The 15,467-nt window shown below is 46.0% G+C and overlaps 1 protein-coding gene across 4 annotated transcripts in view; it reads left to right on the top strand.

Annotated features, from left to right (window-relative positions):
• The first annotated feature begins 53 nt into the window (after positions 1 to 53).
• Positions 54 to 15,467, top strand: part of PYGO1 (pygopus family PHD finger 1) — a 29,930-nt gene continuing 14,516 nt past the window's right edge. Inside the window, exons 1-2 of one of the 4 annotated variants that reach the window (XM_079768686.1) lie at positions 54 to 698; positions 996 to 1,286. In XM_079768686.1, coding sequence (XP_079624812.1) covers positions 1,256 to 1,286 — 31 coding nt within the window. In that variant the 5' untranslated portion in view covers positions 54 to 698; positions 996 to 1,255. Of the gene's footprint in view, positions 699 to 754; positions 1,287 to 15,467 lie in introns of those variants that run through there. The other 3 variants (XM_079768684.1, XM_079768687.1, XM_079768685.1) reach the window with 3 other exon arrangements.

Here is a 15,467-nt window from a genome sequence, read left to right as displayed (position 1 = left end):
GGCCGTGGGGGCTGGGCCGAGGCGGAGCGCGAGGCGGCGGCGGCGGCGGCGGGCGGCGCGGTGGGACCCGGCGGCGGCCCCCGCCCCCCGAAGTCCGTCCCCGCGCGGGGCTGGGAGCGCAGGGCGGGGAAGCCGCGGCCGCGCCACGTCCGTCGCCCGCCCCAGAGCGGGTTTTGCAGGCGGCTCCGCGCCGGGGGCTTTTGTGTCTGCGACTCGGGAGCGGCGCGAGCGCGGACCTCGTCCTCTGAGGGCGCTGTGAGTGCCGCCAGGGCCCGGCCGCCCGGCCGCCCGCCCGCCTCCCTGTCAGCGGCTCCGGCGGCGGCGGCGGCGAAGGAGGGGGAGGAGGCGGCGGCGCTCTCGTCCGCACGTGCCGGCCCCGGGCGGGGGGCCGCCCCCAGGCCGAGCTCCCCGCAGGCGCCGCGGAGCCCCGCCGGCCCCCGCACGCCGCCCGGCCGCCCCGAGGCCTCGTCCTCCTCCCAAACTTTGCAAAGTCGGCCCGCGTCCCCGCCGCCCTCGGCCTCGGCTCGGGGCTCGCCTCGCCGCCGCAGCGGCCCCGCGAGGAGGAGGAGGAGGAGGAGCCGCCGCCGCCGCCGCATCAAAGAGACCGAATTCCCGCGGCCTGGGGGGGAGTCATGCTTCGCGGTCTGTAATGTCAGCGGAACAGGAGAAGGATCCCATTTCGCTGAAGAGAGTTCGAGGTAACCGAGACGGGCGCCCGATGGAGGGGGTCCGGGGAGCGGGGTGCGCGGGGGCCGCGTGCCCGGCCGCGGGGAGGCCACCCGGCTCGGTCCGGGCCTAACTCCCGCGCAGCCCGCGTCCCGCCTGCGCCCGGGGCCGAGGCTGCCGTGGAGGCGCGCGGCCCCCGGCGCCCGCTCGCCCCCCCGGGACACCCGCGCGGAGCCCTCGGCGCCCCGACTTGGCGCCGGGAGGCAGTTGCGGGCGCACCCAGCCTCCCTCCGTCCCCCGCTCCTCTCCCACCTTATCTCGTTCGCAAGACACAGCACAATAGGTACCTCAGAGGGTGACGCGGAAACACCCTCCCCGCCCCGCCGAGGCCGCGAGCGATGCCCACCCCCCAGAAAAGTAAGTTGGACCGCACGGGAGTTGACGTTCTGGAAGGAGGTGCACCGGCCTTCGCGTCTCCTCCAGCCCCCTCCCCGCCCTCCGGAAGACGGCAGACACCCGGCGCCTCTGCCCTCCAGCCCCAGAGGAGAAACTGTCCCTTCGAAAGGCATTTTTCTCTGTTGGCTTGTGGATGAGAATCCAGTCACCCCCAAATCGGTTTTGTACGTGATGGGTTTGCTTCTTCCTTGTACACGTTAGGCATTTTTGCTGCTGCCTTACTATCTCAGGAAAATCAGAGGGAACGATGTACCAGACAAAAGGCGATGCCTGTACGTTGACAGGCCCCCAAGTGCTGCCTGGAAACGTGGAGGATATCCCCCCGCGTTTATTTATTTCCAGCCCTCAGGAGAGTGGAGGTTTAAAACGCCCCCCACATTGGTGTCAGACCGGTTGTTCATTAAGCAAATGTTTATTGAACATCTACTGTGTGCTAGGCACGGTCCTTGGCCCTGAGAGGTGGCAGTGAACAAAGCAGAAGGCGGCCGTCCCCCAGCAGAAGTCCGCACTCTGGTGGGGGCCAAGGACTGACAAACAAACAAGAGGGAGAGCATGTCCGAGGCCAGTGCTGTGGAGGGAAGCAAAGCAGGGAAAGTGGTTAGGGAATAGGCATCGGGGTGAGGAGGTGGCCAGGACGTATGTGGAAGATGGTGCTGATAATAAGCCTTTAAACACAATATTCTGCTCTAAATTATGTGCTTGTAAATGTGTGTGTGAGGGAGCGCTCCTGGGACTTGATGTTTGCGCAGAGGCCCCGAGGAAGTGATAGAGCAGAGCCTGAGGAAGGTGTGTGGGAAGAACAGCCCGTGTCTGGGCAAAAGGAACAGCCAGTGCAAAGGCCCTGGGTCCGGACTTGGCCCGGTGAACTCCAGGAACGGCAAGGAAGCTGTGGAGCTGGCGCTGAGGGAGCAAAGGGAGAGGAGCATGAGCTGAGCTTGGGGATAAGGTGATTGTGTACGGGGGGCCTGGGGGCCCTTCAAAAGACTTCGGCTTTTAGTCTGACAGGAACTGGACGTTTTGAGCAGAAGAGTGACTGATCTGACATGATTGACAGGGTGTCTCTGGCTGCCCGTGTGGAGAAGAGACTGTAGAGAACAGGTGGAAGCAGGGAGGCTAGTTAGGAGATGGTTGCAATAATCCTTTCATCCAAACGAGATGGAGTGCCTTATAAACCAGTAAGTAGTCAGGTAAATTCCCAATGGGCTTAAGGGATGTAGAGATCAAGGACCATTGTCATCCATCTGTGTTTTTGTTCCATGTGACTAGAGATTAAATGTATGGAACTGGCTTTTGACACAGTTAACAATGTGGCATTCAAAAACCATCCACTCAAATATTTAGAGATTGGTTTTAGCCACTTAAGCAAGCACATAATTTAGAGCAGAATATTGTGTTTAAAGGCTTATTATCCGCAGAATCTTTCATTTGGTGACAGTTTTCTATTTCGACTTTCTTTTCTGTTTGTAGTTGTGAGTTGCCAAAGCCTTTAAGGAATAGGCCTTTCTGAGATGCAATGATTCCTCTGATCTTTTTGCTATATCGTTTTTCCTATTATAAATTATTTTAGGAAAAGGAAGTTGAAGGAAAAGGAAGAGAGCTATCAAGTTTATATCTTTGAACCCAATTATCAGTCTTAATCAAATGTAATTTTAAATAAAATGGACATATATTTTATTGTGGGTCAAGAGCACAGACCAATCTTCATTTTGTTCCAACTGCTTGCTACTTTTAAGTTTGATGCTTAACTGTTGGGAGTTGGCTCAGGTGTACCAGAATACAAGGCAAAGTATTCTTTAAAATAAAAAGTCAATGTAAAGAGGGTTTTTAAAAATAGCAAGTCATTTTGTAATAATTAGAACATTAATTTTTAAAAACAATTTTGGATTATTTTATAATCCATTGAAGGTACCAGAGTATCTACATGAGCTCTTCTGCAGCACAGTTCTGTTGAACTTCACTATTCTGGAACTTTTGGTTATAATTTGTGTCATTAGATTGCATGCAGGATGTGGTGTTTACAGAGCATAAACTCTTGAGCAGTGCTCCTCAAACTTTCCCATCATTCGTATATACAGACTTTTTAATAGTTATAGTTATTTATTTATTTCATGTGTATTATAAAAATAAGTCAACAAACTTCTAGGATAAGGCTAAGATATTATAGGTGTAGTTCAGATATGGCAAAATTATGACGTGACTGACTAAGGACTTTACAGTAGTATACTCTGCAGACCAAACGCATCATAATCCTGTGGGATGCTTATTAAAAATGCATATTCCTGGACCCACAGAATCAGGATTCCTGGGAGATTTTTCTCTACCTTTAACAAGATCCCCGGTGTTCCTTGTGCACACTAAAGTTTGAGAGCTGCTGCTTGTAGACCTAGATTGCAAAAGTGAGTGGACCAGAGAAAGCTGATTTGTGGTCTTTTAAACTTGTCCCGATATTTTAATATTAGATTCAGAGTTGCTCTTAAATGGCAAAGTATCTTACTCCTACTGTCTGTCAGGTCTTACCACTCCCAGACCCTCAACCCTTGATTGTAAAACACATCTATGAGGATAGGTACAATATCTTGAGTGTCTTTATCTCCCCTAATTGCTTTGTGAATGAATGAGTGAATACATGAAGTAATTCATTCATATCTTTTTTTATTCATATCTTTATATTGCTTTCTGATTGTCCATAGCCCCTTATACTACTTTTACTTGTTTTTTTCTCTTAGAATGGTACCTGTCCTACTTATTTTAACCAACACTCCCATTCCCCAGTGTTTTTAAAACTCTTAGGTGTCAATCTGATGACAATATTCATTTGATTATTCAACAAATATTTACTGAGCACTCATAGTGCCAGACAGTGGGAATATATTGATTAAGAAGACATGACACTGGTCTTTAAGATATTTTTAATCTAGTCCCAGATACTGGCACAAGCACACATTTATAAAGAGCATGATAAGTACTGTGGCCATCTACAGGAAATAAAGGTACATATAATCTATCTTTAAAGAAATCATGAAAGAACTCCTGGAAAAGAGTTCTAAGAAGTAGTTGGTAAAATTATATAGAAGTGTAAAACTACATAGAAGTGCCCTAGCCAGTGTGGCTCAGTTGGTTGAGTATCGTCCCATGCACCGAAAGGTTGCTGGTTCGATTCCTTGGTCAAGGCACAAGTGGGTTTTTTCTCTGGCTCGTGCTCGCGCGCTCGCGCGCGCGCGCTCTCTCTCTCTCTCTCTCTCTCTCTCCCCCCCCCCCTTCCTCCCTTCCTCCTCCCTCTTTTGCTCCCTCCCCCCTCCATCTACTCTCTCTCTCTAAAAAAAAAAGTCAATAAAAAACATTTAAAAAACTATATAAGAGCAATAAAAAGAGCATGAGAGATGAGAAAAAGGTATAAGAAATCAGTGATGATTTTGAGGAGGCACTTTGGGAGAAAAACCACATTTTGAAGTAGTAAAGTTAGTGGTGCAGATGTGACTTAAAAGAGCTTGGTGGTATGCCTGGCGGTGTGGCTCAGTGGTTGTGTGTTGACCTATGACTCAGGAGGTCATGGTTTGATTCCTGTCAAGGCATATGCCTGGGTTATGGGCTTGATCCCCAGTGAGGGGCGTGTAGAAGGCTGCTGATCAATCATTCCCTCTCATCATTGATGTTTCTGTCTCTCTCTCTCTCTCCCTATCCTTCCTCTCTGAAATCAATAAAAATACATTAAAAAAAAAAAAAGATGATGAAGAAGCTTGGTGGTAGAAAGACATAGCCAATAGCTTGGAAAGATAGAATCAAGCGAACGTTTGTATGGGTTTCTTTATTTTTTCTCTCTTGTAAAAAGATTTAAACATATTTGTAGACTTAGCAGAAGAATTTGATGTAGAGGGAGAGGAGAGAAACTAAAAAAGCAAGAGAAAAAGAGAAGCAATTCTTTAATAAAGCATTCAGTACATGTTTTTTAATATCTACCATGTGCTAGGCACTCACTGTTCTGGAAACGGATGAAGCAGATAAGGCTCCTATTCTCATAAATTAGGTCTCTGCAGATGAGAGAAGGGGAATAACATCAAGAATGCAAATGAAGAGTTAGTTTTGGATTAAAAAAAGAATGGAGGAAGAAAGACAGAAATTTAAAGATGGAGGAAAAAAGACAGAAATTTAAGGATGAAGAAGGAAGCTAAGTCATTCATTTCAGTTGAAATGCTTTTAACCAGAGTTAGAAATTACATTGGAAAGGTAAGGATGTATTTTAGAATGGGATAATAAGACAAATGTCATAAAAGTGCTAAAAAGTAGACTTTACTAAAAAATATAGACTATATAGGTGTATGGAAGATTTGGATTAAGATTGGAGAGGAAGCATAATTTATGTAGTCACAGAATCAAGGGGACGAGAAGGTGAGAGAATGTCTAAGGAAAGATTTTTTGTTTGTTTGTTTTGTTTTGTTTTTTAATTGGTACATGTAAGGGCTAGGCATGTTTGGTTTTCAACACATTGAATGAAAATCCCCATGGGATGTTCCAGGGTACACAACAGATATAATGGTTTGGAACCTAGGCAGGTGATCAGAGTCAGAAATAGGAATCTGGAAGTTATCAGTAAACAGGTTAATGCTAATTAATGCCTTGGGAGTAGATGAGCTCTCTCAAGAGAGTTAAAAGTGAGAAGAGAAAAGAAACTTTGGAAACACAAATATTTAGGAGACAAAAGAGGAAAGAGGACCCTGAGGAGTAGAATGTGACGGAGTAGCTAGAGAGTTAGAGGAGAAAAACCATAAAGAATGATCTCACAGATATATGTAAGGACGAGTGGATTTGTAAGAGATTAATGAATTTTGTTTCTAAGGTATTGAATGAAAAGTATCTATCTGTGAGATGTCCAGTATGCTTTTTCTCCCATAATCCCTATCATTTATCCAGTGACCCAAACTCATCCCTCACTCCCCTCCCAATAGTGTTCCAAATATATGCCCCTTAATATGTGTGGGGTTTTTAAATATATTTTTATTGATTTCAGAGAGGAAGGGAGAGGGCGAGAGAGATAGAAACATCAATGATGAGAGAGAAACATGGATAGGCTACCTCCTGCACGCCCCACACTGGGGATTAAGCCCGCAACTCAGGTGTGTGCCCTGACCAGGAATCAAATGGTGACCTCCTGGTTCATAGGTCCACCCTCAACCACTGAGCCACTTTGGCCTGGCAGCCCCTTAATATGTTTTGAACCCATCATCTCCTCAACCTTTCCATCACCACTTTAATTCAAATTTTATCTCTTTGGTTATTATGGTAACTCTCTCACTGGATTCCTTATCTCCTATTTTGTCCCTGTTATTCCATTTTCCACATTGCTACTGATTTTTCACATTCCAAATTACTACCATCTGCTAAGTACTTACCAAACAGTTTGCTAACTGGTTTAAATAGATCATCTTGTTTTCTCCTCTCAATAACCCTGTGAGTTACTAGTAGATGTTATTATCATTCTAGGTTTACAGTTGAGGCACTGATGCTCAGAGAGATTAAGTAATATATGGTTAAGTAACATATTCAAGCTTACACAGCTAGTAAGTGGCAAAGCTAGAACTTAAATTCTAAAGCCCAAAGTCTTAGTCACTATGTTCTATTGCCATAGTGCTCCCCAACACAATTCAGTCATGTTAATCTTTTTGTAAAATTCTTCAGTGGTTCCCATTGCTTTTAGGATAAAAATCCAACCTTCTTATATTGGCCTTTTTTATTTGGCCCAGGCCTACGTCTTAGTCCACCATCCTTCATGTTCTGTGAAATGTTCTCCCTTTTCTCATATGCTCCAGTACTGAAATATTCATATTCCTTCTCTAGACATATCATGGTCTCTCTTGCCTATAAATCTTTCTTGGCACATCCTGTTAAGGCATGCCCTCTTTTTTTCCCCACCTTTGGTAAGACACTCATCTTCAAAGGATCAGCTCAGTTGAAATCTGCAAGGATATCTTCTCCCTCAGTCAAGACTAGCTTGGAGTACCTTATGTTCCTTCAACATCTTGTGCTCATCTTTATCATAGTATTTATCATGTTAAATTTAAGAGTTTCAATAAAAAAGAAAAAAATTTTTCCTCTAGATTATGAGATGCTTAAAGGAGGAATTACTACTTTTATTTCTATACTTACAGAAGCTCAACAAGTGTTTTTGAGATCTAATTTGATGAATGTTAACGAGGAGGTTTTGGTAACTTCAGGTAATGTGGTCTTCCTTGTTTGCTGTCACCAGAGGTGTAGAAGAGTTACCTCTTGGGAAGATTACACGGTTCTCTCTTCTAGCACTCTTATTCCAGGCAACTCAAGACGTCTAAGTCATCTTTTTGTTTGTTTTTTGTTTGTTTGGTTAATCCTCACCCGAGGATATTTTTTCATTGATCTTTTAGTGAGAGTGGAAGAGAGAGGGAAAGACAGAGAGAAACATCGATGTGAGAGAAACACATCGATTGGTTGGCTCCTGGATGAGCCCTGACCAGGGCCCCAGTCAGGCTGGAGAGGAGCCTGCAACCAAGGTACGTGCCTTTGACAGGAATCGAACCCGGGACCCTTTGGTCCGCAGGCCGATGCTCTATCCACGGAGTCAACCAGCTAGAGCTCTAAGTCATCTTTATTATCAAGGTGAACTGTCAGGTATGGTGAAGAGTGATTTTAGATATTCTTGTTCCAAGTCTCTATAGACATGCTAATAGTAATATTGAGAAACAGTATAGCATTTTGACTCTGGAGCCTGCCTGCCAGGGTTCTTATCCCAGCTCTGCTATATACTAGCTGTGCCATCCTTGACAAGTGACTTAATCTCTCTGTGCATCAGTTTCCTCAGCTACAAAGTGAGAATAATACATATTCCATGGAGTTGTTTGAAGGATTAAACAGATGAATATATATAAAAGCACCACTGACAACAGTGTCTGGTACATTATAACAGTTATCTGTAAGTGTTTACTTTTTTTTTAATCCTCACCCAAGGACATGTTTAGAGAGAGGAATGGGGAGACAGAGAAAGAGAATAAGGGGGAGAGAGAAAGAGAAAGAGGGTGAAAAAGAGAAACATCGATGTAAGAGAAAAACAGATCAATTGCCTCCTGTACACATGCTGACCGGATATGGAACCCACATCCTAGGCATGTGCACTGATGGGGAATTGAACTGGCAACCTTTTGGTGCATAGGACTACGCTCAACCAACTGCCACAGTGGCAGGGCCATATAAGTCTTTACTTTTAAAATCAGGAATAGAAAGTCCAAAATATAGTAAGTAATGTGGTCAACATCCACTTTTAAGTATATTGAGTCAGTTAATGAATAAGTAAATAACCTACAGCATATTCTTTCTCATTTTGATTGGGCGTACATATGGAGTGAAAAGCAATGAAGGTTTTCTTCTCCTAGGGAGAAAGCAGTGAACAAAAATATATTATAAAAACAGAAACTTCTCAGACAGTTTTGCTGAGAAAAACAAATACAAGCTGTTTATTACATGATTTTTGTGAATATTTGCATCTTTGTACTCCGTAATTTCTGAAGTTTTTTTTTTGTTTAAAAATTTAGCTGTCATTGTTAATACAGTAAGTTTATTATTAGAGATATTATTGTATAGAGTCAGCTTACACATAGATACCATCCACTCACTTTTATAAGCTTAAACCTTAAACCAGTAATACAAAGATCACTAGTTTGGGGAGACAGCTGGCACAGGAATTATGTGTATTTGAAATCCTAAATACCTGATGTTGAGTGCTTTCTGAATTTAATTGTATTAAGTACACAGATTGATCTAGGTGCTGAGCATCAAAAGAAGACACTTTCTGCCTTGCATTCTAAAAGGATACGAATTCCGTCAAGCATTTGGCAATGCTTGATGACTGAAACAAAAAGTCATCAAGCATTGCCAAGTGGTTGACAGGATTCGTATAATACTATATTCACACTAGAGGCCCGGTGCACAAAATTCTTGCACTGGGGTGGGGGGTGTCCCTCAGCCCAGCCTGCACCCTCTCCAATCTGGGACCCCTCTGGTACCCCACAGGGATTGGGCCTAAACCAGCAGTCGGATATTCCTCTCACAATCTGGGACTGCTGGCTCCCAACTGACTGCTGGCTCCCAACCGGCAGTCAGACATCCCTCTCACAATCCAGGACTACTGGCTCCCAACTGCTCGCCTGCCTGATTACCCCTAACCGCTTCTGCCTGCCAGCCTGATCACCCCCTAACCACTACCCTGCCAGTCTGATCGACACCTAACTGCTCCCCTGCCTGCCCGATTGCCCCCAACTGCCCTCCCCTGCCGGCCTGGTTGCCCCCAACTGCCCTCCCCTGCCAGCCCAGTCGCCCCTAACTACCCTCCCCTGCCAACCTGGTCGCCTCCAACTGCCCTCCCCTGCAAGCCTGGTCCCCCCTAACTGCCCTCCCTCCCCTGCTGGCCCGGTCGCCTCCAATTGCCCTCCCCTGCTGGCCTAGTTGCCCCTAACTGCCCTCCCCTGCTGGCCTGACCGCCCACAACTGCCCTCCCCTGCCAGCCATATTCTGGCAGCCATCTTGTGACCACATGGGGGCGGCCATCTTGTGCAAGGGCATGACGGTCAATTTGCATATTACCTCTTTATTATATAGGATATTCATAATATTTTCATTCCATGGTAGAGACCAGCATTACAGAAGTATGTGTTCCAGGTCAAGACAAAGCTGTTAGCTATGTCACATCCATAGTGTAAATGATAGAATAACCTGACATTATATCCCAAATTTCTATGCCATTATGAAAAACTGATATTTGAATGTCCATTGAATATGTTGACACTGCTGAATATTAGATATTTTAATAGGATGTTAAATACTATAGAAACTGGAGTGAAGTGAGCTTTCAGTTCGCAGGCCGATGCTCTATCCACTGAGCCAAACCGGTTTTGGCTTGAAGTGAGCTTATGGTTTAGCTTTGTTTAAAAGAAAGAAAACTGAGAATTAGTATTTGATTGCCCACTATGTGCCAGGCAGTGTGTTAGGCACATGGCCCAGTGCACTGGCCTGGCCAGTGATCAGGGACTATCGGGGCATTCCGGCTGCTGGCTGGGGCCTTCCTTCATTCCGCCCCACCCCCTGGTGGTCAGCGCATGTCATAGTGTGTGATCGAACTCCTGGTTGAATTCCAGAGGGGATACTTTGCATGTTAGCCTTTTATATATATAGATATCATAGACTGGGTGGCTTATAAACAACAGAAATTGTACTTATCACAATTCTGGAGGCTAGGAAGTCCAAGATAAAGATGCCAGCAGATTCGGTGTCTGGTGAGGATCCACTGCCTGGTTCATACATGGCACCTTCTCCCTGTGTCCTAACATGGGCAGAAGGTCAGGGAGCTCTCCCAGGTTTGTTTTATAAGGGCACTAACCCCATCTATGAGGGCTCTGCCTTCATGAACTAATCACTTTCCAAAGACCCCACATCTTATTGCCATCACCTTGAAGGTTAGGATTTCAACATATGAATTCAGGGAGGTGGGGGGAGCACACAAACTTGGTTTGTGTCATTTAATCAGAATAAGATACATACTTAAACCAATCCATACATGTATTAGGATATGTACTTATTTGGAATGATGATAAAGTAAGTTTGTTTAAAGGAAAATCCTATCTAATAAAGAGGGAATATGCAAATTGACCATCACGCTGTCACAAAGATGGCAGTGCCCATAGCCACAAGATGGCAGTGCCCAGTCCCCTCAGCCCCGCTGGAGTCCCACAGTCCTTTCAGCCCAGCTGGGGGGGCAGCAGGTGCACGGTGTGGCCGGACCCGCCCTCGGATCCCCAGCCGCCCAGGACCGGCCCAAGGTGCAGGAAAGCCTCATTGGCAGCTGCCCAGCCAACACCCGAGGCGCAGGCAAGTCTTGGGTGTTGGCTGCCCAGCCTCCTAGGGCCAGCCCGAGGCGCAGGCAAGCCTTGGATGGCGGCTGCCCGGCCGCCCGAGGCTCAGGTAACCAGGGCCAGCCAAGGCTTGCACTGCCGGCAATGGCAGCAGCAGAGGTGTGATGGGGGTGTCGCCTTCCCCTGATCGTCGTTGCCTCCTGCCTCTGAGGGCTCCCGGACTGTGAGAGGGAGCAGGCTGGTCTGAGTGACCCCCCCCCCCCCATTCCAGTGCATGAATTTCCATGTACCGGGCCTCTAGCATTAATTATAAAATAGTTTCATAATTAATATTTAGGTGCATCCCATGCACTGAGAGATTTCGGGTTTGATTCCTGGTCAGGGCACATGTTGTTGCCTCCATTCCCAGTAGGGAGCATGCTGATGGCTATTTTCTCTCTCTCCCTTTACCTTTCTCTCTCCCTTGGGGAAAAAAAAAATCAATAAAAACAGTTAAAAAATAAGAATAAAATAATTCAGTTACGGTACTTATGAGAAGTTACTATCACAAACCATTATTATAAGTAAAGTAAAAAATTAAAATTTAAAACATAGAAAAGACATGCTGCTATCTATAATACAGATAATGCTTTCATTTCCTTTGAAGAACTTGGGGACCAAAATAGATTGAGTCTTCTCCCCCTTCCCCACCCTAAGGATATGTTTTTTTATTTTTACTAGAGGCCCAGTGCATGAAATTTGTGCATGGGGTGCGGGGTGGGGGGGGTCCCCTCAGCCCAGCCTGGACCCTCTCCAATCCGGGACCCCTCAGGTGATGTCCAACTGCCGGTCCAACAGTCGGATATCCCTATCACAATCCGGGACTGCTGGCTCCTAACTGTTCACCTGCCTGCCTGCCTGATTGCCCCTAATTGCCCACCCCGCCGGCCTGCTCACTCCTAACTGCCCTCCTTTGCCAGCCTGGTTGTCCCTAACTGCCCCCCTCCGCCAGCCTGGTCGCCCCTTAGTGCCCCCCCCACCAACCTGGTTGCCCCCAACTGCCCCCCCACCAGCCTGGTCACCCCCAACTGACCCCCCCTGCCAGTCTGGTCACCCCCAACTGCCTCCCCTGCCGACCTGGTTGCCCCAGCTACCCCCCCGCCGGCCTGGTTGCCCACAACTGCCCCCCCCTGCCATCCTGGCTGCTCCCAACTGCCCCCTCCCCGCTGGCCTGGTCACCTCCAACTGCCCCCCCACTGGCCTGGTCGCCCCTCACTGCCCACTCTGCTGACTTGGTTGCCCCTAACTGCCCCCCCTGCCAGCCTAGCCACTCCCAACTGCTCCCCCTGCTGCCCTGGTCACCCCAACTGCCTCCCCGCAGGCCTGGTCATGCCTCACTGCCCCCCTCTGCCAGCCTGGTCACCCCTCACTGTCCCCTTCTGCCGGCCTGGTCGCCACTCACTGCCCCCCCTGCCGGCCTGGTCGCCCCACGCAGCCTGCTGGTCAGTCATTTGGTCGTCCCTCACTAACCCCCCTGCCAGCCTGGTCACCCCACGCAACATGCTGGTCAGTCATTTGGTCGTCCCTCGCTAACCCCTGCCAGCCTGGTCACCCCACACAGCCTGCTGGTCAGTCGTTTGGTCATCCCTCGCTAACCCCCCTGCCAGCCTGATCACCCCACACAGCCTGCTATTCGGTTGTTACTGTGAGGACATCGTGACCAATTTGCATATTACCCTTTTATTAGTATAGATTATTAATTTTAGAGAGAGAGGAAGGGAGAGACAGAAAGAAATATCCATGTGAGGGAGAAACATCGATTGGCTGCCTTTCATACTCAACGCTCCAACCAACTGAGCTACCTGGCCAGGGCAGGATTGAGTCTTTAAAAGGAGGAACAAAGCCCTGTTGTCTTGGTTTAGTTAGCGTGTTGGCCCAGGGACTGACTAAAGGGTTTCAGGTTTGATTCTAGTCAAGGGCATGTACCTCAGTTGCAGGTTTGATCCTGGCCCTGGTTGGGGCGCATGTAGGAGGCAACCAATCAATGTGTCTCTCTCACATCTATGTTTGTCTCTCTCTGCCTCTCCCCTTCCCTTCTACTCTCTCTCTAAAAATCAGTGGGAAAATATCCTTGAGTGAGGATTAACAAAAAATAAATAAAAGGAGGAATAAAGGTATTATAATTAGACCTAAGAAAATAAAAGGCATAAAGTAAATAATCCACAGTTTACAACAATAAAATAAAAAACTTAAAAATAAAAAATATTTATACCTATAAATGATTTCATTTAAAATATCTTTAATTTGTGGAATCTTTAGATGGGAAATAATTACTTCATTTAATAGAGTAGACTCTTCTATAAGACTATGAGAAGAAATACAACTTCAGTTTCCAGCTCTGTATAAAGTTTAAAGGGCGAAAAGAGAGGTTAAGAGTATTATTTTGCTTACTTGAGATAGATTGGCATAATGCAGGATGATAATATGTAGACAGATAAATGTTCTTAAGATGAAAGAGGCTTCTTGTTCCATTCTGACATCATACTTTCCCACTCTGTTCCCCATGTGCATTCAGAGGGCAGTAGGCAGGTAGGAGTGAGGAGATGAGATGAAGAAATTTAAGTATCTATATAAAAGCTTAAGCAACTGTCTGACCGACCCTTCGACTGGTAGCTATAATGTGCATTGACCACCAGAGGTCAGATGCTCAATGCACAGGCATGGAATCATGGAACAGACTGATGAATCTCAGAGGGAAGGGGGGAGGACAGGAAGAGATTAACCAAGATCTTATATGCATACTAGAGGCCCAGTGCCGGTGGGTTCCCTCAACCTGGCCTGTGGGGATCGGGCTGAAACCGGCTCTCCAACATCCCCTGAGGGGTCCCCGATTGTGAAAGGGTGCAAGCCAGGCCGAGGGACCCCACGGGTGCACGAATCTATGCACCGGGCCTCTAGTTAATAAATAAAAGGATCAGAGTAGCCAGTGTTACAATAAGCTTTAGCAGTTCCCCTTTTCTTGGTTCTGTGCCCCACAACTCTCTACTTCAGGCTGAATTGTCATTGTTTACCTTGCAAAGTTAGCACCAGCAGGTATGTAGAGAAGACAGGGAGAAAGAGGCTTTGATACCAAAAGTTAGGTTTAAAACCAGTTAAATAACTGGTTCTAAACCACTACTTTCCCTTCCCTGGATTCTGACCTTTCACTTCATTTTTAAAGAGTGAGAATTATAGAAAATCTTGGTAGTCTATGTTCTAGTTAGCCCTGATGAATATGAATCTGATCTATCATCACTGATTACGTCATGGAGAAGAACCACCAGTATTACAGATAGCAGCAGGAAGGACATAGGTGAGGCCAAGAGTCAGAGCCATTGGAAGTGTTAGCCGGTTCCCAACTTAACAGTAGTTTGACTTCCAATTTTTCAGCTTCATGATGCTGTGGAAGTGATATGCATTATGAAACCATAATTTGAATTTTGAATTTTGATCTTTTCCTGTGCTATCAATTTTGATCTTTTCATGATGCTGGGCAGTGGCAATGGCCACAGCTCCCAGTCAGCCAGGTGATCATCAAGGTATAGTCTACAGTGTACCATGTTTCCCGTGTGTTTGGATATTACATTTTGAGCAAGTTTAAGGTAGGCTAGGCTAAGCTGTGATATTCAGTAGGTTAGGTGTATTAAATGCATTTTGACTTACAATATTTTCAACTTATAATGGATTTATCGGGACATAACCCAACTGTAGTTTGAGGAGCATCTGTGTAGTTTATTATTTGGATAAACAATTAAATGGGGAACAGAGACCAGTGGAAACTTGAAGATTTGTTTTATGAGGGGAAATGTTAGACTCTTAATAAAAAATTAATACCATAAAACTCAATTTTTAAAAAAGAATTTTAGGTGGTTTTGTTTACAGATGACTTAAAAATAATGAGTTTATTTAAATGATTCCAAATGCAGAGCTTTGCCTTAGAATAAGTACAAGAAATTAAGTTTTTTCAGAGATGGTAAGTACTAACCAATAAGAGTACATTTTGTTCATCTTAAATTACATTGCATTTTAATTGTAAAAGTACAATTATTCAGTCATCTTAATAATGCTATGAATGGTAATTTATATATTCTACATTAGAGATCAGAGATTAATCTATATATATAAAAGGTTAATATGCAAAGTGTCCCCTTGGGAGTTCGACCAAGAGACTGGGAGTTCGATCACTCGCTATGATGTGCGCTGACCATCAGAGGGCAGCGCGGAACAACAGAAGGCCCTGACGGGCAGCCGGCAGCCAGGGAAGGAAGGCCCCGGCCAGCTGCCGGAAGGCCCTGATGGGCTCTGATCACTGGCCAGGCCTAGGGACCCTACCTGTGCACAAATTTCGTGCACTAGGCCTTTAGTTTATTAATCATTGTTTTTATTTTAAGAATAAAACTTTATCTACTTGTACTTTTATTAGAATTAAATACCCATGACAGATGTTAGGAAAGACAG

This window comes from Cnephaeus nilssonii (assembly GCF_951640355.1).
Source record: "Cnephaeus nilssonii genome assembly, chromosome: 4".
Lineage (NCBI taxonomy): Eukaryota > Metazoa > Chordata > Mammalia > Chiroptera > Vespertilionidae > Cnephaeus > Cnephaeus nilssonii.
The sequence above is the reverse complement of the archived record's forward strand: the minus strand, read 5'-3'. Positions and strand labels throughout refer to the sequence as shown.